This window comes from Bos grunniens, chromosome 25 (genome assembly GCF_055505025.1).
Source record: "Bos grunniens cultivar Pamir isolate PY7600 chromosome 25, Bosgru_T2T1.0, whole genome shotgun sequence".
In the NCBI taxonomy this organism is placed as follows: Eukaryota; Metazoa; Chordata; class Mammalia; order Artiodactyla; family Bovidae; genus Bos; species Bos grunniens.
The window spans coordinates 5611285-5634295 of record NC_141189.1 but is presented as its reverse complement, the minus strand read 5'-3'; the positions used below and the strand labels follow the sequence as shown (position 1 = coordinate 5634295).

The window sequence follows — 23011 nt, the reverse complement described above, 5'->3', positions numbered from 1 at the left end:
TGCCCCATAGTAACTTGGATCTTCCTAGGCCAAGGATTGAACCCGTGTCTTCTTTATTGCAAGGCAGACTGTTCACCCCTGGACCCCCAAGGAAGCCCTGCCTTTCTTTCCCTTGTAAAGCCTCTGTTCCCTTCGTGTCTCATCTGTCAATTCTCCCCATTCCTTTGGGTTTCAGGTTGTCATCTGTGAATGAAAGGTGTCGGTTTAGATAAATTAATAGTCATATAATGTTTTCAAGCATTTTATCATATATGAGACTCATAACTCTGGGAAGTAGGTGGGGCAAAAGCAATTTCCCAGTAGAGAAGTCGGAGCTCAAGCTTGTCTGATTTGTCCTGCGTCTTTTGGTAAAGGACAGAGCAGGGCCTCGGGCACCACCTGCTGCAGGGCAGCTTGCTTCTGCCAGAGCAGGTGACCTGAGCGTCTGTGCGTGGGGTGAAAAAGAGAGAGTGCCCAAGGCAGAAGCCACAGTCCTTCATAACCTAAGCTCAGACAGGGTACAGCATCCCTTCCACCATACGCTCCTGGCTGTACCGGCGAGCCCCCGTAGAAAGCGGAAGAGGCTACAGATGTAGACCAGGAGACAGGACCACTGGGGGCCACCTTGGAGGCTCTGCCATGTGTCCACACGTTAAAAGACCACGTTCCGGTGACGGCCTGGAGCCTGTGAAGTCTCAGCAAAGAAACAGAAAGAAGAACCAAGTGGGAATTTTAGAACTGAAAAATAAAATAACTGAAACCAAGACTTGACTGGGTGCGCCCAACAGCAGAATGGAGAAGACAGAGGAAAGAACTTGTAGACTTGAAGAGAAAACATGAGGAAGAAGCAATTTGGGACTTCCTGGGGGTCCAGTGGCTAAGACTCTGAGCGTCCAATGCAGGGGGCCCAGGTTCAATCCCTGGTCAGGGAACTAGATCTCACAACCAAATATTTAAAAAAGAAAGTAAACATCTCGACCCAACTATCAATTTACAGGAAATACAGAAGACAGAGAAAAATGTTAAGCTGAGCTTTAGATATGCAGTCAGCAAAATCCAGACTGTAAGAAACTGCAGGACAGACAACTCAGTTTCTCCATTTGTAAGTTCCAAATAAAAATTGCATATCAGTTCAGATCAGTCGCTCAGTTGTGTCCGACTCTTTGCGACCCCATGAATCGCAGCACGCCAGGCCTCCCTGTCCATCACCAATTTCCGGAGTTCACTGAGACTCACGTCCATCAAGTCGGTGATGCCATCCAGCCATCTCATCCTCTGTCGTCCCCTTCTCCTCCTGCCCCCATCCCTCCCAGCATCAGAGTCTTTTCCAATGAGTCAACTCTTCGCATGAGGTGGCCAAAGTACTGGAGTTTCAGCTTTAGCATCAGTCCTTCCAAAGATATAGGGAAACCTATAAAAGACATATGGACCAGCTAGACTGTGATACCTTACTTGTATTCTGATTGCAACAAATGTAAAAATAAGGTACATTGGATATTTGAGACATTGGAAGCTTGAACATTGAATTGAGATTTTATATTGAAGAATTGTTAACTTTTTAGGTTTCACGTTAAGGTTAATTTAAAATGTCACTCTTAAGAGATATGTACTGAATGAAATATGTACTTGAAACATTTGGAATTTGTTTCAAAGTAATAGTGAAGGACGGGAGCCTGGCAGACTACCATCCATGAGGTCGTGAAGATTCAGACACTGAGCAACTGGGCAACAACTAATATGGGACACGGGAAGTGGAAGAGAAAGATATTTTGTACGTCTGGCAATGTGATGGCTGGTGATGGGTTCATGGTAGGGGTAGTTATTATACTATTCTGTATTTTTTCCCCATGTGGATATTTGAAGTTCTCCATAATTAAAAGTTAAAAAGAGGGACTTCCTTGGTGGGTCCAGTGGCTAAGACTCCTCGCTTCCAGTGCAGGGAGCCCAGGTTCGACCCCTGGTCAGGGAACTAGATCCCACGTGCTGCAACAAATCTAGAACTAGATCCCATGTGCTGAGACTAAGACCTAGCACAGCCAATTTAATTAGCCAATTGGTTTGGCTAATTAGCCAAATAAATATTAAAAAAAAATAAAAACAGGCAGTGCAGCCAGATAATTTTTCTTTTTAGAAAATAGAAAACACAAAGTAAGCGCCCCTTCACTCAGTTTGGGTGAATCATAATTGGCAGTATATTCCAAATCCCTGATTCTCTTGTCTTTGAGAAATGTGACTGTTTAGAAAACTTGAAACAGTTTCCTTTTTCAGGGGAAGGGCAGAGAGGTATAACATTTAACAAAAAGTCAAAATTAGGGGAACTTTTATTGTTAACAAAGTCCTGGTCACTACCTACACATTCAGTTAAATGAACACACAAACCAAAATCCCTCTCTGGAAGGTGGCTTAGATACAAATACGCCTGGATTCAGAACAGTCACAGGATACACAAAACATTTTTACAGATATCCTCCATACCCGTAATGCTTATAGTAACAGTATGATGTTGGTATTATATCTACTTTATAGATGAAGAAGTTGAAACTCAGATTTAAAGGAATTGCCCAGGATCCCCTAGCCGGTCAACAGGGAAGTATTTAAACCCACTCATGTGTGTGCTTAGTCGAGTCTGACTCTCCGCAACCCTTTGGACTGTAACCCATCAGGCTTCTCTGTCAGTGGGGTTTTTTAAGCAAGAATACTGGAGTAGTTGGGCTTCCCTCGTAGCTCGGTTGGTAAAAAATCTGCCTGCAATGCAGGAGACCTGGGTTCCATTCCTGGGTTGGGAGGATCCCCTGGAGAAGGAAATGGCTACCCACTCCAGTATTCTTGCCTGGAGAATCCCATGGAAAGAGATTCTGGCAGGCTACAGCCTGTGGGGTCACAAGAGTTGGATATGACTTAGCGACTAAACCACCATCACCACCACTGGAGTAGTTGCCGTTTCCTGCTTCAGGGGATCTTCCTGACCCAGGGATCGAACCTGGGTCTCCTGCATTGGCAGGCAGGTTCTTTACCTGCTGAGCCATCAGGGAAATTCTTAAACCCACTGATCTGCTGACACCAAATCTGCTCTAGGTCATATGTGTAATGTGAAGATTGCCAGGGACTCACGCTCTGGGTTTATCCTGGCTCTTATATGCCTTGAGTTTTTAGATCTCTGCATTTGAGGGAAGGAAACTGATGATTGCTAAACAATTCGTGGCAAGTCTCTAGATTTGAGGAAAGAAATGTTGGGTGGTTCATCGCTTTCCTAAGTCATCCACTGTTGGCACCAACCCCCTCTCACCCCCTTATCCCACCCACTTAGATATGAAGTATTCTGCAAAGGATTGCATTCAGGGGGTGGAAACTCCTTCAGGGAATGAGGTGTCAGCCAGACTGTTCCGGTTCCACGAAATGTCTCTAATGTTACTTAGCCCCACCCTTTTTCCAACGGAAGCTTTCTCCTAAGACTAGTCCACTGTTAGCATAACATTCCCCTTGGATTCTCCCTGGTTTATTTATTCAAGTCTTAATTTTCATCTGTGAGTTGAGAATCTAACCAGAACCTATAAGTTCAACTGCTGTAAGGACAGTCTGTCTTCTATGCAGCGAATACTTTCCTGCGAGAAAATCAAACTGTATTCTCACTTGATTCCAAGGACTCTCACGAAAGAGAAGTGTGACAGCCTTGTCCTGAGCTCAGTTAAGACATCACAGACTGAGCAAATTGCAACATCTACGTTGATTATACCTCTAAGTGACAACCTGAGATGAAAATTCACAGCAGAAATAGATGGGGCTTGTCAAGAAAGCTGCTCAAGCCTTTTAAGAAGCAAAGGTTGGGGGCTGCCTTCTGAAAGGTAAAGTTACCGACCATACCTCCCAAGTATATTTAAATGAATGATGCTCCTGAATTAATCGCTGACAATTTTTGAGCCGCTTTAGAAACTTGCTGCTTAAGATAACGAGGTGAAAACACTCAGCGAGCAAGTCACCCTCCACATGCATCCAGGTGAAGCGACTGACGTGTTCCTTTCTCCACAGACACCCACAGCATACCGAGAAAGGGGAGCGTTCAGTTTGGCTCTTCTGTCTCATTTATACATGGTTTGAATGATTTGCTTATGTGATGGGTCTCCAGTACTAGACACAGTGAAGGACCATACCTAACTGATCTTTTCAATTTGCCAAACAACCCGATTCCAAACCCGGCAAAGGACTTGAATAGACATTTCTCCAAAGAAGCGATATGAATGATCAACAAGCACGGAAAAAGATGCCAAATGTCGTGAATCACCAGGGAAATACAAATCGAAACCGCATGTGATACCACTTCACACTCACTGACTCGGATGACAGTAACCCAGAAAATAACAAGTGATGGCCAGGATGCCGTGAAATGGAAACCCTCGTGTGCTGTTGGTGGGAATGGAAGATGGTGCAGCTGTTACAGAAAATGGTTTGGTGGTTCCTTAAAAATTAAAAATAGAATAGCATATGATTCAGCACTTCTGGGTATCTACCCCAAAGAATTAAAACAAGGATCTTTAAGTGATATTTGTACACCCATATTCATAGTGCCAGTATTCATGCTATCTTAACAGGTGGAGACAACCCAAGTGTCCATGGACAAATGAGTGGAGAAGCAAAGTGTGGTCCATCCGTACCAAGGAATATGATTCAGCCTTAAAAAGGAAGGAAATTCTGACACATTCTACAACGAAGATGAATCTTTTTTGTGATTTTTATTTTTTTAAATTGATGTATAGTTGATTTACAGTGTTTTGTTAGTTTCAGATTACAGCACCACATCTCTTTTATCCGGTCATCTGTGAATGGACATTTAGGCTGCTTCCATGTCTTGGCTGCTCTAAATAGTGCTGCTGTGAACACTGGGGTGCATGTATCTTTTCTTTCTATTTTTAAAAAGTGTTTATTTTTTTGGTTTCACTGCATGTGGGATCTTAGTTCCCTGCCCAAGGATTGAACCCACGCCCCTTGCATTCGAAGCACAGAGTCTTAACCACTGGATGGCCAAAGAAGCCCCCCCATGTATCTTTTTGAATTAAGGTTTTCTCCAGATTGATGCCCAGGAGTTGGAATGCAGAATCATATGGTAGCTCTATTTTTAGTTTTTTACAGAACTTCCATACTGGTCTCCATCTTGAGGGCATTAAGTGAAATAGGCTAAATACAAAAAGACAAATATTGTGTGATTCCACTTACATGAGGTAACTAGAACAGTCAAATTCACAGAGACAGAAAGTAGAAGGGTGGCTGCCAGGGATGGGGGAAAGGGAGGAAATGAGGGCATTATTTCTTAAAGGATACAGTTTCAGTTTTACAAGATGAAAAGAGCTGCAGAGACAGAGCATGATGAGGTAACACAGCGCTGTGACTTTATACTTAAAAGGGGTGAAGATGGTACGTTTTATGTGTATTTTGCCTCAACAAAAAGATTGGAAAAAAGAAAACCAACAGAAAACTTATATCCAAATAACATAAAGGATGCAAAGAGCAAGAAAGAAAAAAATCCCAAAGAAAAATGGACAACCCCCTTCAAGCCCCCAAAACCTTGAATACACACATCTCTAAAGGGATTCCTAACAGCCAAAGCGATACCTATTATTAATCAGGAAGTGCTTCCCGGGTGGCTCAGTGGTAAAGAATCCGCAGGAGACGCAGGTTCGATCCCTGAGTCGGGAAGATCCCCTGGAGGAGGAAATGGCAAACCACTCCAGTATTCTTGCCTGGAGAACCCCATGGACAGAGGAGCCTGGTGGGCTACAGTCCACTGGGTTGCAAAGAGCTGGACATGACTGAGCACTCATGCACTGTACACGTGCTGCACCACAATTTAATGTAATATTCATATTAGTCAGAATGCAATTTAACACATAATCTTCATATTATCCTCCAGTTAGAACAATCCAAATGTCCATAAATGGATAAATTGAAATATAGTCATACAATAGAATACTGTACAGACAATAAAGATACAGGAACTGCAGCCATAACACAAAAATATAGATGAATCTCAAAGACATTACGCTGAATTAAAAAAAGATGCCAAAAACTGTATGGTTCCATTTTTAGAAAGGTCAAAAAGAGGCAAAAGAAAGCTGGGTTCATACTTAATGGATCAAACTGTGAATAAAAGCAGGAAATACTTTACCCCAAGAGTCAGGAGAGCGGTTACCCTGGGAGGGGTTGGAATCAGGAAGGTGAATTCAGATGTCTTCCTGGGCCTGGCAGGGTTCTATTTCTTCATCCAGTGATGGTGACATAGGAATTTCACTTTTCCATAAGCATGTCATCTTTCACAATAAAAATGTTTCTAACAGCAAAAAAAAAAAAAAAAATCTTTGCACAGCAGCACAAGAACCTGGTACACTGGGGTTCTTAATAAGTGTTTGCTTAAATTATTATATAGAGTGGGCATATTCAGTCACTCAGTTGTGTTCAGCTCTTTGAGACCCCATGGACTGTAGCCTGCCAGGCTCCTCTGTCCATGGGATTCTCCAGGCAAGAATACTAGAGTGGGTTGCCATGACCTCCTCCAGGGGATCTTCCCAACCCAGGGATTGAGCCCAAGTCTTCCACATTGCTGGTGCATTCTTTACTGTCTGGGCCACTGACTGTGTATTTAAAACATAGTTGAAGGGAGGGGAGAAATGGAAGCCTAAGCATCTTTTCTATGGGCTCGGCCTCATTCATCCAGGGAGGCCCTGGGCAGGTAGAGGGCTGATGTAGGCTTGAGGGACGGAGGGATGGACCGAGCTTCGGTTTTCGGCATACTTTAGTGCTGCAGCAGGCACTCGAAAGGGCTGAACCTGGATTTGAAGAAGCGATCCTTGAAAACCTTTATCAAGTTCACCAAGCAGAAATAGAAGCTAGTAATTATGTAGCATCCTTCCCTCACACAAGCCAGAACCCCAAATTAACTTAATTTGTTTATATTAATGCCTTTAAATAATGAGGCGTTGCTCCCACCCCTCCTTCTTGGTACTAGGGGAGTCTCTCTCACGTTCATCTGCACTTGTTTCTATTTTTGCCCAATCACGGTAAGATTAGAGCCCCGCCCGATCTCTCACTGAGTTTGATTTCAACACGGTGCATAAGACATACAGCAATGATTTCGTGACCAGTCCAGCGTATCTGTAGGAGTAGGGAATTGGGTCACCTCCTTGCTGTCAGAAACTTTGGTTAATATTCTCCGCAGACGGGCACTTGCTCCAGCTCTTCTTTGATAATTAGTGCAAGGGTGTGTGATTCATGAATTTTCCAGTTTGTTTTAAATCACAGACTTCCTTTCTTCCTGTTAAGCTGTCTCCATCTTCCTATGAGTCAGTGTGTGCCTGGGGAGTAAAAAACGAAACTCTAATTTAAATTATTGGTATCTGTTTAAATGAAATGATCAATCAGTTCAGTTCAGTTCAGTCACTCTGTTGTGTCCGACTCTTTGCGACCCCATGAATCACAGCACACCAGGCCTCCCTGTCCATCACCAACTTCCGGAGTTCACCCAGACTCACGTCCATCGAGTCAGTGATGGGGCCATCCAGCCATCTCATCCTCTGTCATCCCCTTCTCCTCCTAGCCCCAATCCCTCCCAGCATCAGAGTCTCTTCCAATGAGTCAACTCTTTGCATGAGGTGGCCAAAGTACTGGAGTTTCAGCTTTAGCATCATTCCTTCCAAAGAAATCCCAGGGCTGATCTCCTTCAGAATGGACTGGTTGGATCTCCTTGCAGTCTAAGGGACTCTCAAGAGTCTTCTCCAACACCATAGTTCAAAGCATCAATTCTTCGGTGCTCAGCCTTCTTCACAGTCCAACTCTCACATCCATACATGACCACAGGAAAAACCATAGCCTTGACTAGACGGACCTTTGTTGGCAAAGTAATGTCTCTGCTTTTCAATATGCTATCTAGGTTGGTCATAACTTTTCTTCCAAGGAGTAAGCATCTTTTAATTTCATGGCTGCAGTCACCATCTTCAGTGATTTTGGAGCCCTGAAAAATAAAGTCTGACATTGTTTCCACTGTTTCCCCATCTATTTCCCATGAAGTGATGGGACCAGATGCCATGATATTCATTTTCTGAATGTTGAGTTTTAAGCCAATTTTTTCACTCTCCTCTTTCACTTTCATCAAGAGGCTTTGAGTTCCTCTTCACTTTCTGCCATAAGGGTGGTGTCATCTGCATATCTGAGGTTATTGATATTTCTCCCGGCAATCTAATCTTGATTACAGCCTGTGCTTCTTCCAGCCCAGAATTTCTCATGATGTACTCTGCATAGAAGTTAAATAAGCAGGGTGACAATATACAGCCTTGACGTACTCCTTTTCCTATTTGGAACCAGTCTGTTGTTCCATGTCCAGTTCTAACTGTTGCTTCCTGACCTGCATACAAATTTCTCAAGAGGCAGGTCAGGTGGTCTGGTATTCCCATCTCTTTCAGAATTTTCCACAGTTTATTGTGATCCACACAGTCAAAGGCTTTGGCATAGTCAATAAAGCAGAAATAGATGTTTTTATGGAACTCTCTTGCCTTTTCCATGATCCAGCGGATGTTGGCAATTTGGTCTCTGGTTCATCTGCCTTTTCTAAAAGCAGCTTGAACATCTGGAAGTTCATGGTTCACGTATTGCTGAAGCCTGGCTTGGAGAATTTTGAGCATTACTTTACTAGCGTGTGAGATGAGTGCAATTGTGCGGTAGTTTGAGCATTCTTTGGCATTGCCTTTCTTTGGGATTGGAATAAAAACTGACCTTTTCCAGTCCTGTGGCCACTGCTGAGTTTTCCAAATTTGCTGGCATATTGAGTGCAGCACTTTCACAGCATCATCTTTCAGGATTTGAAATAGCTCAACTGGAATTTTATCACCTCCACTAGCTTTGTTCGTAGTGATGCTTTCTAAGGCCCACTTGACTTCACGTTCCAGGATGTCTGGCTCTAGGTGAGTGATCACACCATCATGATTATCTGGGTTGTGAAGATCTTTTTCATACAGTTCCTCTGTGAATCGAATGATAGGGAATGTTAATTCAAGGCTTTCCTTCCCTCATCGTGTTTCTGAGACAGGTATTAGCCTTTTAGGGGCTATTCAGTTCTCTTCCTCTTAGGGAGAAAGAACCTACTGTGTGTGGTTTAGGCAGGAGTCAGCACCCCAGTTCCCTCTATGGAGGTAAAAGGGGCTTTATTTGTCCTTCTCACTGTCCCCAGACAGTGAAAACAGGGGGCTTGCTTTCAATGCAACAAATTGGGAACTCCTTCTAGAACTTATAATCTTTAAAAAAAAATTTTATTGAAGTATAGTTTATTTACAGTTTTGGTGTTCGTTTCAGGTGTACAGCAAAATGAACCAGTTAAACATATGCATCTATTCACTCTTTTTTAGATTATTTTCCCATATAGACCATTACAGAGTACTGAGTAGAGCTCCCTGTGCTGTACAGGGAGTCCTTATTAGTCATATATTTTATATGTAGTATATGTATATATGTCAATCCCAATCTCACAATTTATCCCTCCCCCACTTTCCCCCTGGTAAACATAAGTTTGTTTTCTACATCTGTGACTCTATTAGAGTTAATAACCCTGACATGCAAGGACAGATGGCGTTAATTCCTAGGGGAGCAGAGGTGGCATCCTGGCCGCAGTTTCTGATTGAAGAATCTGCTCCTTGGCTGATCAGATGTATTGATCACAGTCCATGGTTTATCTTAAAATCTAGAAAGGATTTTATGACCCCTTGAAGTTTTTCTAACAGATCTCATTTTTGCTTAGGTTACCTAGCGTTGATTTGGACATTCTGGCCAACATAACTCTGTTGTGGATTTTTGCATTTCCTTGCTGTCTTCCTTTCGTTGAGACATTAGAAAAGCAATTGGATGCCTTTCACGGGGGTTCTCAAACCCGAGCTTGCGTCAGGATCGCCTGGAGGGCTTGTTCAAAACCAGCCTGTTGCGTCGCCTCTTGAGTTTGATGCTGTAGTAAGCCGGGTGGTGCCGGAGAATTTGCCTTTCTTATTATTTTTTTATTCTAAAAGATTTTTTTTTAATTTATTTTTAATTGGAGGATAGTTGCTTACCAATATTGTGCTAACTTCTGTCACACATCAACGTGAATCAGCCATAGGTATACATATGTCCTCTTCTCCTGAACCCCCCTCCCACTTCCCACTCCATCGCACCCCTCTAGCTTATCAGAGAGCACCTCCTTTGAACTCCTTGGGTCATACAGCAAAGAATTTGCATTTCTAACAGTCCCCAGGTGTCGCTGCTGCTCTGGTGACCACACTTTTGAGAACCGTTGTCTTAGAATATACAAGTGCTTCCTCCAAGCTTGCTGTAAGACTAGCAAAAATATTTAGCCAACAGACAAGTGATTTGGGGACTTAAGATTTCCTTTGGTTTGTTGATTTCCTTGGTTGCCTATATATTGCCTATATATTGTAGATGAAATATAACCAATTTAGAGAATTTCTAATCGTTTTTTTCTGGGCCAAAGAAATCATGAAATCTGTAAAGAGTAATAGACCAGAACTTTAGACACATCTTTTGTTTACTAATAATAAAATCATTGTGTCTCATTTTTTTTTCTTTTTTACTTTTTAAATTATGAAAGTATGATAACACATTTACAGGAAACTTGGAAAGTACAGAACAAAGTTACATATGGTTCCACTATATATTACAATTATTTAAGTAGATAAATTAAGATTTTTAGTTGGAGTTTCAATATCAGACTCTCATAAAGTAATAGAATGAATAGACAGAAGAGTAGAAGGATATAGAAGACCTGAAAAGCACTATGAACCATTTCAACATAATTAAGATTTATACAATTTTTACACCACACACACAGTGAAGTTGCTCAGTTGTGTCCAGCTCTTTGCGAACCCTGTAGCCTACCAGGCTCCTCCATCCATGGAATTTTCCAGGCAAGAGTACTGAAGTGGGTTCCTTCTCCAAGAGATCTTCCTGACCCAGGGATTGAACCCAGGTCTCCCACATTGCAGGCAGATGCTTTACTGTCTGAGCCACCAGGGAAGCCCTTTTACGAAACAGCAGGATACAAATTCTATTCAAGTTCCCACAGACTATAAACCAGGATACACTGGAACATATCCAGGGACATAAAACAAAGTGCAAAAATGTTATGGTCTAAAGGTATTGAAATCATACTGAGTCTGTTCTCTTATCTCTGTGGAATTATGATAGATAACAATATCAAATGGAGAAGGCAATGGCACCCCACTCCAGTACTCTTGCCTGGAAAATCCCATGGATGGAGGAGCCTGGTGGGCTGCAATCCATGGGGTCGCTAAGAGTCAAACTGAAGTCTTCGTCGACTGAAGTGACTTAGCAGCAGCAACAATATCAAAAGATATTTGAAAATAACCCACATATTTTCAAGTGCAATGTAACATTTACTAAGACAGATCTTTGACTTAGCCATTGAAAACCTCAATAAAGTTAAAAGACTGAAAAAACACAGAGGGTAATTGCAGAGAATAAAGCATTTAAATGAAAAATTAATATCAAAGATACTTTAAAATCAAGCTTATATTCTTAATAGTGTCTTACTTTTATTTGGATAATCCATTGCTTAGAACACTGCTAATCTAAGTGAGAACTACTCTATAAACAAAATTACATTTTTAAATGAATAATAGCAGTTCAATTATTTTCTCATTTTCACTCATGACCTTACTTGTTTCTGAACACAGACTGTGAGGTTCAGCTATGATCCTTAAAGAAAGACTTTAGAGTTATTTTTCTGGAGAAGGTAATAGCACCCCACTCCAGTACTCTTGCCTGGAAAATCCCATGGATGGAGGGGCCTGGTGGGCTGCAGTCCATGGGGTCGCTAGGAGTCAGACACGACTGAGCTTTTGACTTCACTTTCACTTTTCACTTTCATGCATTGGAGAAGGAAATGGCAACCCACTCCAGTGTTCTTGCCTGGATAATCCCAGGGACGGGGGAGCCTGGTGGGCTGCGGTCTATGGGTCACACAGAGTCGGACACAGCTGAAGCGACTTAGCAGCAGCAGTTATTTTTCTGGGATTTCCCTTAATTACTTGGCTGCATCTATTTGAAGAAATAATCTATATCTCAAATAGTTCCACAGCCATAAAACACAGCGACTACACATCTACGGCTGAAAGGGAAAATAGTAATATGAAATGCTGGCAAGAATGCTGAGGAGCCTTGCTTGTAGGTAAGTGAAGCGTTATAACCACTCTGGAAAAGCTTGGCAGTTTCTTATAAAACTAAACATTGTCCTTTCCTTATGACTCAGCAATTATACTCTAGGGTATCTTATCCCAGAGAAATGAAAAATTCTGTTGACATCAATACCTGTATACAAATGTTCATAGTAGTTTATTTGAAATAACCAAAAATTCGAGTTAGTCCAGGTATCCTTCAAAGGGTGACTGGTTAGACAAACTGTGATACATCCATATTATGGAACACTGCTGCTGCTGCTGCTAAGTCGCTTCAGTCGTGTCCGACTCTATGCGACCCCATAGACGGTAGCCAGGCTCCCCCGTCCCTGGGATTCTCCAGGCAAGAACACTGGAGTGGGTTGCCATTTCCTTCTCCAATGCACGAAAGTGAAAAGTGAAAGTCAAATCAAAAGCTCAGTCGTGTCCGACTCCAAGCGACCCCATGGACTGCAGCCCACCAGGCCCCTCCGTCCATGGGATTTTCCAGGCAAGAGTACTGGAGTGGGGTGCCATTGTAAAAAGGAAAGAACTCTTGATACTTGTAACTACTTGGATGATTCTCCAGGGAATGATGCTGCATGAAAAAAAAAAAAATCTATCCCCAAGGATTACATTCTATATGATTCCATTTATGTAACATTTAAAATGAATAGCATTTAAAATGGAGGTCAGATTAGTGGTTGCCAGGTGTTGAGAGTGGGACAAAAGGTGTGGGTATGAAAGGGCAACATGAGGGATCCCTGTGGCATTGGAAGTGCTCGGTGTTTTGACCATGGTGATGGATACTTGAACCTACCAAATGGTAAAACTGTGTAGAACTTAGCACACACACTATATAAGTAAAACTGGGAAAATCTGAACATGATTGGATTGCATCACTGTCAATACCTGGTTGTGATATTATACTACAGTTTTGCAACATGTTACCATTACGGGAAACTAGCAAAGTATCTAGAAGCTCTCTGTATTATTTTTTACAACTTCATGTTTAAAAGCATTATCTCAATAAAAATTTCAATGAGAAAAAAAGTAAAAAGCCTTACCAATGATAATAACATACTAAGACTCGCATCAAGTTTAGGTTATAATTTAGAGAAAGATCCTAAAGCCTTCTGGGCATAAAAGGATAGACGAATGTGCTAATTAATCATACTTGTTTTTTAAATTTTTATTTATTTATTGGTTGTGCTGGGTCTTTGTTGCTGTGTGCAGGCTTCCTCTTGTTGAGGTGAGCAGGGGCTACTCTCTAGTCGGCATGTGCTTCTCACTGTGGTGGCTTCTCTTATTGCAGAGCACAGGCTCCAGGCATGCAGGCTTCAATAGTTGTGGCACATGGGATTACTTGCCCTTCACATGTGGAATCTTCTCGGACCTGTGTTTCAAACACAGGGATTGAACCTGTTTCCTGCATTGGCAGGTGGACTCTCAACCACTGGACCCCCAGGGAAGTCTCACAATTATTTTTTAAAACTTGATGTTTAGGTGAAAAGTAAAAGAATCCTAGATCCTAGATCTACAAAAGACTGTAAAGGTTAGTTTGATGTAACCGCTGGTCTCAGAGGCACCGGCTCAGGTCTAGACGTGTCTTCTCAAGAGGCATGTTTTAGAGCTGTCTACTTCCACCAAGCATTCTCTGCACGGTATTCCAAACAGATTTCCCTAGGGCCATAGAACTTGCTGGTTTCAGAGCAAAGACTAGCACATGTATTTTACACTCACTAATTTTGTTGTTTGTTGTTTAGCCACTAAGTTGTGTCTGACTCTTTGCGACCACATGGAATGTAGCCTGCCAGGCTCTTCTCTGACCATTGGATTTCCCAGGCAAGAACAGTGGAACAGGTTGACGTTTCCTCCTCCAGGGGATCTTTCCAACCCAAGAATCAAACCTGCATCTCCTGCATGAGGGCAGGCAGATTCTTTACCACTGAACCACCAGGGGAGTCTTCTTGAACACATACATATGGGATATTCCCAATGCTGTTCATTTGATCGTTGCCTTTAGATTAGGAGTAATGGGACCTTACAGGATCCATAAATTGGTTTCAGGTGTTCATGAACCCACAGAAATGGGATGCAAAATTCGGTGTGTATTTGCATAGATCAATTTTTCTGGTGAAAGTCTCCACTGTGGCTATCAGATTCTCAAAGAGTTTGGGACACAAAAAAAGAACTACTGTAGTCAGACCCAGAGAGATTTTTTTTCTTCCACTGGAAAACCTTTCAAATGCCCAATAACACTGAGTCAGGGAAGTGATACATCTCGGGGCAGTAAAATCAGTTGCCAAATCCTACACGGAAAGCTTTCTGTAAATCATTGCAAAAAGGATACTCACTGAACTTTGTCTCTGTCTCAGCAGAATTGTTTGGCATTTCCTGTCTATTTGTCAAGATAGCTTTAGGAGAGAGTAGACATCCCTTCCTTTTTGTGGTGGACTGGTCCAGGACCTCCTGAAGATAGCAGAATTTTTGGATGCTCAAGTCCCTTATACTATATAAGATGGCATAGTATTTGCATATAACCTAAGCATATCTTCCTGTTGGGTCAGTTTTTTCCCCTCAGTTCTTGTCTTGTAGCAAAGAATTGAAACGACAGACCAGGACAGCTCAAACAGGCAGGATTTATTAAGTGGCATGCAGTACACGCTTGAGATGTTAGAGCAGACCCACCCTGGTAGGAATGGCCTCAATCCACTTGGGCTTCCCTTTTTATACTTTTTGGAGGTTATACTTTGGAGGTTCCTGAGGCTCCGTTTGCTATTCTCCACGTAAAATGGGGTTTGCACCTAAGACCAATCAGGGAAGGGAATGCAGATAGGGTGTATGCTCAAGGCCAATCAGGGAAAGGGGCATGTTAGGCATGTTTTCCCCAACAGGTTCTCACGCCCAGCTGTGGTTTTCCTTTTCTCAGGCTTTTTCCTTTCCTTTGTCTGGTCTCTGCATGCTTCTTACCACTTCCTCTGCCTGCCATCTTGGAACCTGTTTCCCTATTCTAACTACCTAACATTCCTATAGACTTGAAATCATCTCTAGATGTAGATGCTATGTAAATAGCTGCTGGTACAGAGGGCAAATTCAAGTTCTGCTTTTGGGAAATTTCTGGAATTTTGAGTATTTTTAATCAGAGATTGGTTATCAGGGTACATTTTTTCTTTTTTTTTAAGGTTTAATTTGGAGCTGAGAAGCACATTGAACACATTGAGGATATTTGTATAGTGAGATTTTTTTTTTGCCACTCAGCATGTGGGATCTTAGTTCCCCAACCAAGGATCAAATCCATGCCCCCTGCATTGAAAACATTAAGTCTTAACCACTGGACCACGGGGAAGTCCTTCAAGGTACATCTTAAGTTTGATATAAGGCTGGCCTACAGCCTCAGCACAAAATTGTGGTGATGGTTTTTAAGTGGGCAAACATCTTTTTATCATCTTTATCAACTTTTAATGGAGTTGGTGTAAGGACAGAAAATTCAGCAGCTATGTGACTGCAATGCCACTGAACCCTGCACTAGAAAATGCATTCACTTTGCACAAGCTGTTCCCTCTGTCTATAGTGCCCTTCCCCACTTCTTGGCCCAAAAGACTTCAACTTCAACTTGCCTCTAAATCCCTAGATCAAGATCTTCTGTGACTCTTCTGAGCTCTCCATCTCTCTCCTCCCAAGCAGAGTGGTCCTGTAATCTACTTTCTAGCCTCTGACACTGTATCTTTGTCCGTTCTTGTCTGTTTCAGCCATTCAGCAGAGCCTTGCAAGTGCTGTGCTGCTGCTGCTGCTAAGTCGCTTGAGTCTTGTCCGACTCTCTGCGACCCCAGCGATGGCAGCCCACCAGGCTCCCCTGTCCCTGGGATTCACCAGGCAAGGACACTGGAGTGGGTTGCCATTTCCTTCTCCAGAGCATGAAAGTGAAAAGTGAAAGTGAAGTCACTCGGTTGAGTCCAACTCTTCATGACCCCATGGACTGCAGCCTACCAGACTCCTCCACCCATGGGATTTTCCAGGCAAGAGTACTGGAGTGGGGTGCCATTTCCTTCTCCAGTGCATGAAGGTGAAAAGTGAAAGTGAAGTTGCTCAGTCGTGTCCGACTCCTAGTGACCCCATGGACTGTAGCTCTGACTTATGTTTCTTGTCCCTAGTCATGTATTACTTGCTAATGAGTAAATAAAATGCAATTCAGTAACCTCCAGAAGTAGCCTTCTGACTCAGGAGTTGAGGAAACAATTAAGAAAAGGCCCAGACATCCAGGACGGTAAGAAAACAATGAGGTTAAGAAATGAAAGGTTTTTAGGTCAGAAACAGCTGGCGTAAGAACAGGGTTCAGCACTAAGGTAAGCAGAGAAAGGAAGGCATTTAGTGTAGTTTACAGAGAAGAGGCTCCTCGAATGTGGGAACTGAGCGAAGGGAGAAATACTGACCGAACTGGAAGCGGAATGGGGATTACGGAGGCACTGCGTACTCTAAACGGATTTATTTAGATCCAGGGACTCAGTGACAATCGTCTCAAAGAGAAACAGAGCTGGATACTGGATCCACTGCTCTGTTGCTTCAACATAGCTTGTATTCTTGGATATTTCACTGCTGCTGCTAAGTCGCTTCAGTCGTATCCGACTCTGTGCGATTCCATAGACAGCAGCCCACCAGGCTCTGCCGTCCCTGGGATTCTCCAGGCAAGAACACTGGAGTGGGTTGCCATTTTCTTCTCCATTGTGTGAAAGTGAAAAGTGAAAGTGAAGTCGCTCGTCGTGTCCGACTCCTAGCGACCCATGGACTGTAGCCCACCAGGCTCCTCCATCCATGGGATTTTCTAGGCAAGAGTACTGGAGTGGCTTGCCATTGCCTTCTCCGGGATATTTCACTAGACTCATTCAAAGTCTGAGGTGCAAGGGGCCATAGAAATGATCTAGGTCTGTCCTCTTAAGTCACCGATGGAGGCTGGAAGAGGCAGCTTTGAATCCAGCTCGGGAGTCTTGAGCTCAGCAAGGGCAGGTGGGCATGTCAAGGGGCCCTAGGAAGAGGGCTGTATTCTGAAGACTGTGACCCCAAGGAAGGTCTCTATTCTGAAGACTGTGACCCCAAGGAAGGCTGCAGGGGATGGCTGCAAGGGATCAGAGCCCGGTTTCCTTAAGACACAGACCAAAGTAGGCATCCAGAGAATCAGGTAGTTGGTCAAAGACAAGTCTGATAAACAAACCCAGCTTTCCCTATCAACGTATTTCCTCTTTGTAACAGGTTAACAGAGGGGTTTGTTTGCTGAAGAAAGCATAATGAGCTTTAGTTCCAACCTGAAACTCTGGGAGAAGTGTTAGCAGAAAGCAGAAGCGCAGGCCTTAAAGCTACCTTTTTGTTTGGCTCAGGTGTCTGTTGACTGGATGGTGACAACATCCACCTCTTTATCTGCCTCTCGCATCTTATTTACCTTGCCCATATACGGCACTTCCTGCGATTCTGGCAACTTCGTTACGGGTCAAGAGAGAGCACTAGTTGCCCAGAACATACCTAGAGGACTTTGTCTCTGAGAAGTCCCTCCCTTGAATTGCATTTTTTAAGACACTCTTTACTAAAAGTAAATAAACAAACTGGAATTGCACGCCTATTCGTGCAAAGTCCTTGGTGTAATCACAGACCTCGGTTTGCTGTAAGCCCGCTTTCAATAGCTCTCACGAGCTCGGAGCCTTGAGTGAGAGGCCTGGAAAATCGATGCCGTTCTCTGAACCTCAACGTCCACATCTGCAAACCGACTCCGTGGGAGAATGTGGCGGAGAACGAGAACGACCGCACGCGGGCCTCGCCGTCCCGCCCGCCATGGGGCGTGCCCGGCGCTCGCTCCCGGCCGCCGAGGCTCTGCACGTCGTGCCGGGTCCCGAAAGCCTCCGATCCCCCTCCTCCGCCCGGGTGCGGGACGCCCCAACCACCGGCTTTGGGAGCCCGCGCGCCCGGGGGCTGGGCCGGCGACGCGGCCGCGCTCCGAGCCCCGCCTCGCCGTCCCCGCGGGCGCGCGCACGCACGCACGCAGGCGCGGGGCCGCACGGCGCGGGCGCGCGCAGGGCCGGGCCGGCACGGCGGCGGGCGCGCGCGCGCGCGGCTCCGGGAGGCGGCGGCGGCGGAAGCGGCGAGGGCGGCGGGCGTCCGGCTCTGAGGTGGTGGCGGCGGCGGCGGCGGCTGCGGACTGGGCTCGGCTGAGAGCGAGCGAGGGTCGGGGGCGCCGGGTCGAGCGCCGATCCCCAGGCTTGACCATCTGCCGGCCGCCCAGACGCCTGGGCCGCGGAGTTTGTGTCCCGGCTCGGACCCCGGCGCCCAGCCCGGAGCCGTAACCTTGAGGCGGCGGCGGCGGCGGGGCCGGGCCGGGCCGGGCCGGGGGGCGGCGGCGGCGCTGGATCCGCGGCTGCCCGATCGTTGGCGGGAGATGTCGAACCCCGGGACGCGGAGGAACGGCTCCAGCATCAAGATCCGTCTGACAGGTACGGCCGGCAGGAGGCCCCCGCCGGCGCCCGCTCGCAGTCCGCACTGCCCGTCCGGCAGCCCCGGAATTTCCCGCAGGGCGCCCCGGGGAGGCGGCCCTCCCCCTCGCCGGCCGCCGTCCCGGGACCGGCTCGCCCCCCTCAGCTGGCGCCCCTCGCGGCTCCCTACCGGCCCCGCCCCCGCCTCCGGCCCCGCCCCCTCGCTTCTCGCCCCCACCCGCCCCCCGGCTTCCCTGCTTCCCCCCACGACCTGCCCCCTCGCGTCTCCCCTCCTGGCCTCCCTCGGTCTCACTCCCTCCATCCTTCTCTCTCCCCTCCTCGTCCCCCTACTCGGGCCTCTCGCTCCCCCTTCCCGGTCCCGCCCCCTCTCGTCTCCCCTCCCGGACCCCCTCCGTCCCCCCTACTCCATCCTCCACGCTCCCCTCTCCTCCTTGCCCCTCCGTTTTTCTCCCCCCTCCATGCTCCTCGCCCCCTTGCCCCTCACTTTACCTTCCTGGACGCCTTCCGTCCCCCACTCATCCTCCCCACTCTCCTCTCCCCCTCACTTCTCCCCTCTTGGACCCTTTCCGTACCCCCCCAGCCTCCTCGCTCCTCTCGCCCCCTTGGCCCTCGCTTCTCCCCTCCTGGCCCGCCCCTCACCCCCTTCGTCCCCCTCGATTTCTTCCCTCCCTCCTCACCTGCCCCCTCTCTTTTTCCTTCTCGGTCCCGCCCCTCTCTTCTTGCCAGCTTTTCCCATCCTCTGGCGTTTCCCTGTCTCTCCCCGCCCCCATCTACCCCCTGGCTTCTCCCTCCTAGTACCCCCCCCCCACCTATTTCTGCCCCTTCCCCCATCCGTGTTCTTCCTCTCTCTCCCCCCGCCCCCTCCACTTGCCCCCTTGCTTCTCCCCTCCGCGCCCCGCCCCTTTCTCTTGAGCCCCGCCCCCTAGCTGGTTTTTCCGACCCACCGCCCCGCCCCCAATCCCGCACCCGTTTTCTACCTTGTCCCTCCCTCGCTTATCTCCCAGCCCCGCCCCCTTGCCTCTGTCTGGCGGCCTCCACCCTTTCCTTCAGCCTCTAATTCCTCAATCCAGTCTCGTAGCTTCTGCCGGTCCCGGTCCCCTCACTTCCCCTCTGGTCCAGACCTCTTCAGTCTGAGCCACTTCCTCTCTCTCAGGCCAGGCCACTATCTTCTCTTGACTCTGCTGCTTCAGTTCTTTGCGTTACCGTCACCCCTGTCCCACCCACCTCACCCCCCCACCGCAACACACGCACGCGCGCACGCACGCACGCACACACACACACACACACACGCGCGCGCGCGCGCACGCACGCACGCACACGCACACTCTGGAAGCTTTGGCAGCTGCATTAGCGCAGGCTTCTTGATTCACACTCATTGAGTCTTCAATGAAATGCCCGTGTCTCCTAGGTGGCTCTGTAGTGCCACCTTCAAGGGTGAGCGCGAAGCTCTGTTCTTGGCCTGCGACGTGGTGGTTCTGGTGTGTGTAGCTGCCAGTCGTGTCTGCCGGCCGTGCCCCTGGCTGGCGGGCTCCAGAGATCCTGGACCAGTGTGCACCCGCTTCTGTCTTTTCCTCGCTCTCCCCACTACTACTGCCCCGTCTCCCGGTTTAAATTCACACCTGAGGCTGGATTGTAGTGTTGCAAATACGGTTCTGCTGGGGGACTTTCCAAACGCAAATATTTCCAGCTCTGGAAAGGAAATATAAAGTTCAGGCTAATCCCTGTTAGGGGTTTTCCCCTGGATTTTTCTGTTCAGTGACAGGTCTGATGATGACTTCAAAGTCGGTCTGGTCAGATTCTTTAAAAAAGAGAATGAGCATTTGGGATGGCCCTCAATTATTGGTGAAATCCCTGGAAACAACAGAGAGTGATTTTTTTCAAACTAAAATTTCCTCTGAGAGTTCTTAGTTGTTCCATGATCCATTTTTTGTTTCAAGGAAAGGGAGACAGTTTTTTTGTAGAACGATGTCAGATCACGTTATGATTAGATAACACAATCAGATCATAATTATTTGAACCCAAATCCAGACCCTGGTTTTGTCAATAGCAAATATGTCCCAGGGATTTTTGTTTCTGGAGAAATAGAATTCTTTATCCCAGGGCTGGTAGGAAACTCTCACTGTGTAGATGTAAGTATATACATTGTTTTACGGTTACATAAAAGCCACGGTTTTTACTTTGTAATACTTGTAAAACTTTAATGACTGACACCTTTCATTTGGTTCTCATTTGCAGTGTAATCTATAATTGACATGAGATTGGTTTCAGGTTTCTTGTTAAGAGCAGAAGTAACTGATTTTGTGAGTTAGATAAAAGTGATTAATGTTTTAGAAGGACTAGGTTTTAATTACAACTTTGTGTCAGGTGTGTATTATTAATCAAGCCTAGTTAGCAGGTCTGGACCTGAGCCTTTTCCGCCTGGAGTGGGGGTTGTTTCTTCCCAAATTATTTTTGGTCTCAGGAATTTATAATTTTTATTTAGTTTTTGGCTGCGCTGGGTCCTAGTTGCTGGGCAGGCTTTTCTCTAGTTCTGACGGTGTGCTGGCTTCTCATTGCTGTGGCTTCTCTTCTAGCCCAGGAGGAAGGGTTCTAGGGCACATGGGCTAGGGCCACGGAGCCACCAGGGCAGCCAGTTTTCAGGAATTTAGATGTCGCAGATGCAGACATGCGTCAGAGTTTTTGGACATGTTTGCTATTGAAGCATCAAGTTATGAATGTTCTTTCCAAAACGACTTTTGCCTTTCCCCCTGCTGATGTTATTCCTGATCTGAGGGACTCTGTGGTCCTCCCTGCAGAGAGGTTGAGAATTTAGTGTTGATTGCAGACGCACATGATGCCAGTAGTCTGATGAATGTTAATTTACCTGGAAACTACGTAAATTATGTGGAAACTACATAATGTACGTAGGAATGAGCTATCTTGTTGGCAGTGGGAGGGTAGGTTTCTGGCCCCATCTTTGAACTTGTTGAGGGGAGGTTAAAATCTCTTCTGGAAACTTGGAAAACCATCTTTCAAGAGGTGTGTACTTTTGTTACCTGTTTCAGAATTTATTTCCCTGTGTGATATTTGAAAAAAGTGATTTTGTTTTTAGAATGAGGGTTATTCTAACCAGTCAGGGAATACCACACAGGGCACAGTAAAATGAAAAACATGAAGAATTGGATTATAAAAGAGCGTTTAGAACTTCGGGGTCCACAGTTATATATGGTGGTTGAGTAGAACATTGGGTTTAGAATTAGAAGACTCGATTCTGGTAAGATTACCATTAACTATGATATGGAGCAAATCATTTAACCTTTCTGGGTTCTCTGTTTCCTAATATATAAAATAAGATTTCAATCCCATAGTAGTCTTCTTTTCCTTCTTGAGGATGTATCACTGTGACTGTCTACTTGTTCCAAATTACTGTTTGCTTATACTTGCTTTTGTTAAATCTCAGTCCTGATATTTAGAATTTATGTTAAAACACAGCACCTCTGTTTGATTTATGCCAAGCATTACTTTTGTGTAATGGTTACATTTATGATTTCCGCCCCCCCCTTCCTCTGGAACACTTTTTGTTTTTGAAAACTATTGTGTCGCAGGTTGACCTGCTTTGGAAAGCAGGCCCAAACTAGTAGAACATGTAAGTCTTTATATTGAAAAGAATATGATTTTAATGAGTGTCTTTGTGATATCTTAACAGGAAAATCATTCTTTAATGGTTTCAGTAGGCTTGGAGCATAATACGTTCAAAATTGAGTGATCTTGGTTGAAGAGCTTTATTTTGTAGATAGTTTAGAGTCCTCTGACAAATACTTTGGAAACACTTTTTATCTTAAATTCAAGTAGAATTTGCAAGAACTTTGTTCTTACATGGTACACAAATGAATCCCAGATACGATATTTAGGCCACTTTGGTAAAAGAATGGAAATTTTGAGTTCTCAGGGTTCCGCTGCTGCTGCTGCTGCTGCTAAGTCGCTTCAGTCGTGTCTGACTCTTTGTGACCCATAGACCGCAGCCCACCAGGCTCCCCCATCCCTGGGATTCTCCAGGCAAGAACACTGGAGTGGGTTGCCATTTCCTTCTCCAATGCATGAAAGTGAAAAGGGAAAGTGACACGACTCTTAGCGACCCCATGGACTGCAGCTTACTAGACTCCTCCATCCATGGGATTTTCCAGGCAAGAGTACTGGAGTGGGGTGCCAGTGCCTTCTCCATTCCACAGTGCTCTTCAAGCAAATTCTGTTTTATTCTACCGTTATCTTGTGAGTTAAAATGTGGTGTGTGTGCACTCAGTTGTGTCTGACTTTTTTTGAGCCCATGGACTGTAGGCCTCCAAGCTCCTCTGTCCATGAAATTTTCCAGGCACGAATACT

At 45.5% G+C, this 23011-nt stretch overlaps 1 protein-coding gene and 1 long non-coding RNA gene across 8 annotated transcripts in view; both read left to right on the top strand.

Moving 5' to 3' along the window:
- Positions 1 to 13491: 13491 nt before the first annotated feature.
- On the top strand, positions 13492 to 16383 carry LOC147344800 (uncharacterized). Its single transcript, XR_015154314.1, has 2 exons — positions 13492 to 15535; positions 15929 to 16383. It is a non-coding gene; the product is annotated as an uncharacterized LOC147344800 (long non-coding RNA).
- Positions 16384 to 18287: 1904 nt separating this feature from the next.
- Positions 18288 to 23011, top strand: part of SMURF1 (SMAD specific E3 ubiquitin protein ligase 1) — a 91725-nt gene continuing 87001 nt past the window's right edge. For 2 of the 7 annotated variants that reach the window (XM_086373961.1, XM_086373960.1), the window contains exon 1: positions 22756 to 22900. In XM_086373961.1, the coding sequence (XP_086230087.1) occupies positions 22771 to 22900 (130 nt within the window). In that variant the 5' untranslated portion in view covers positions 22756 to 22770. Of the gene's footprint in view, positions 18653 to 19580; positions 20087 to 21533; positions 21671 to 22755; positions 22901 to 23011 lie in introns of those variants that run through there. The other 5 variants (XM_086373962.1, XM_086373965.1, XM_086373964.1 and 2 more) reach the window with 5 other exon arrangements.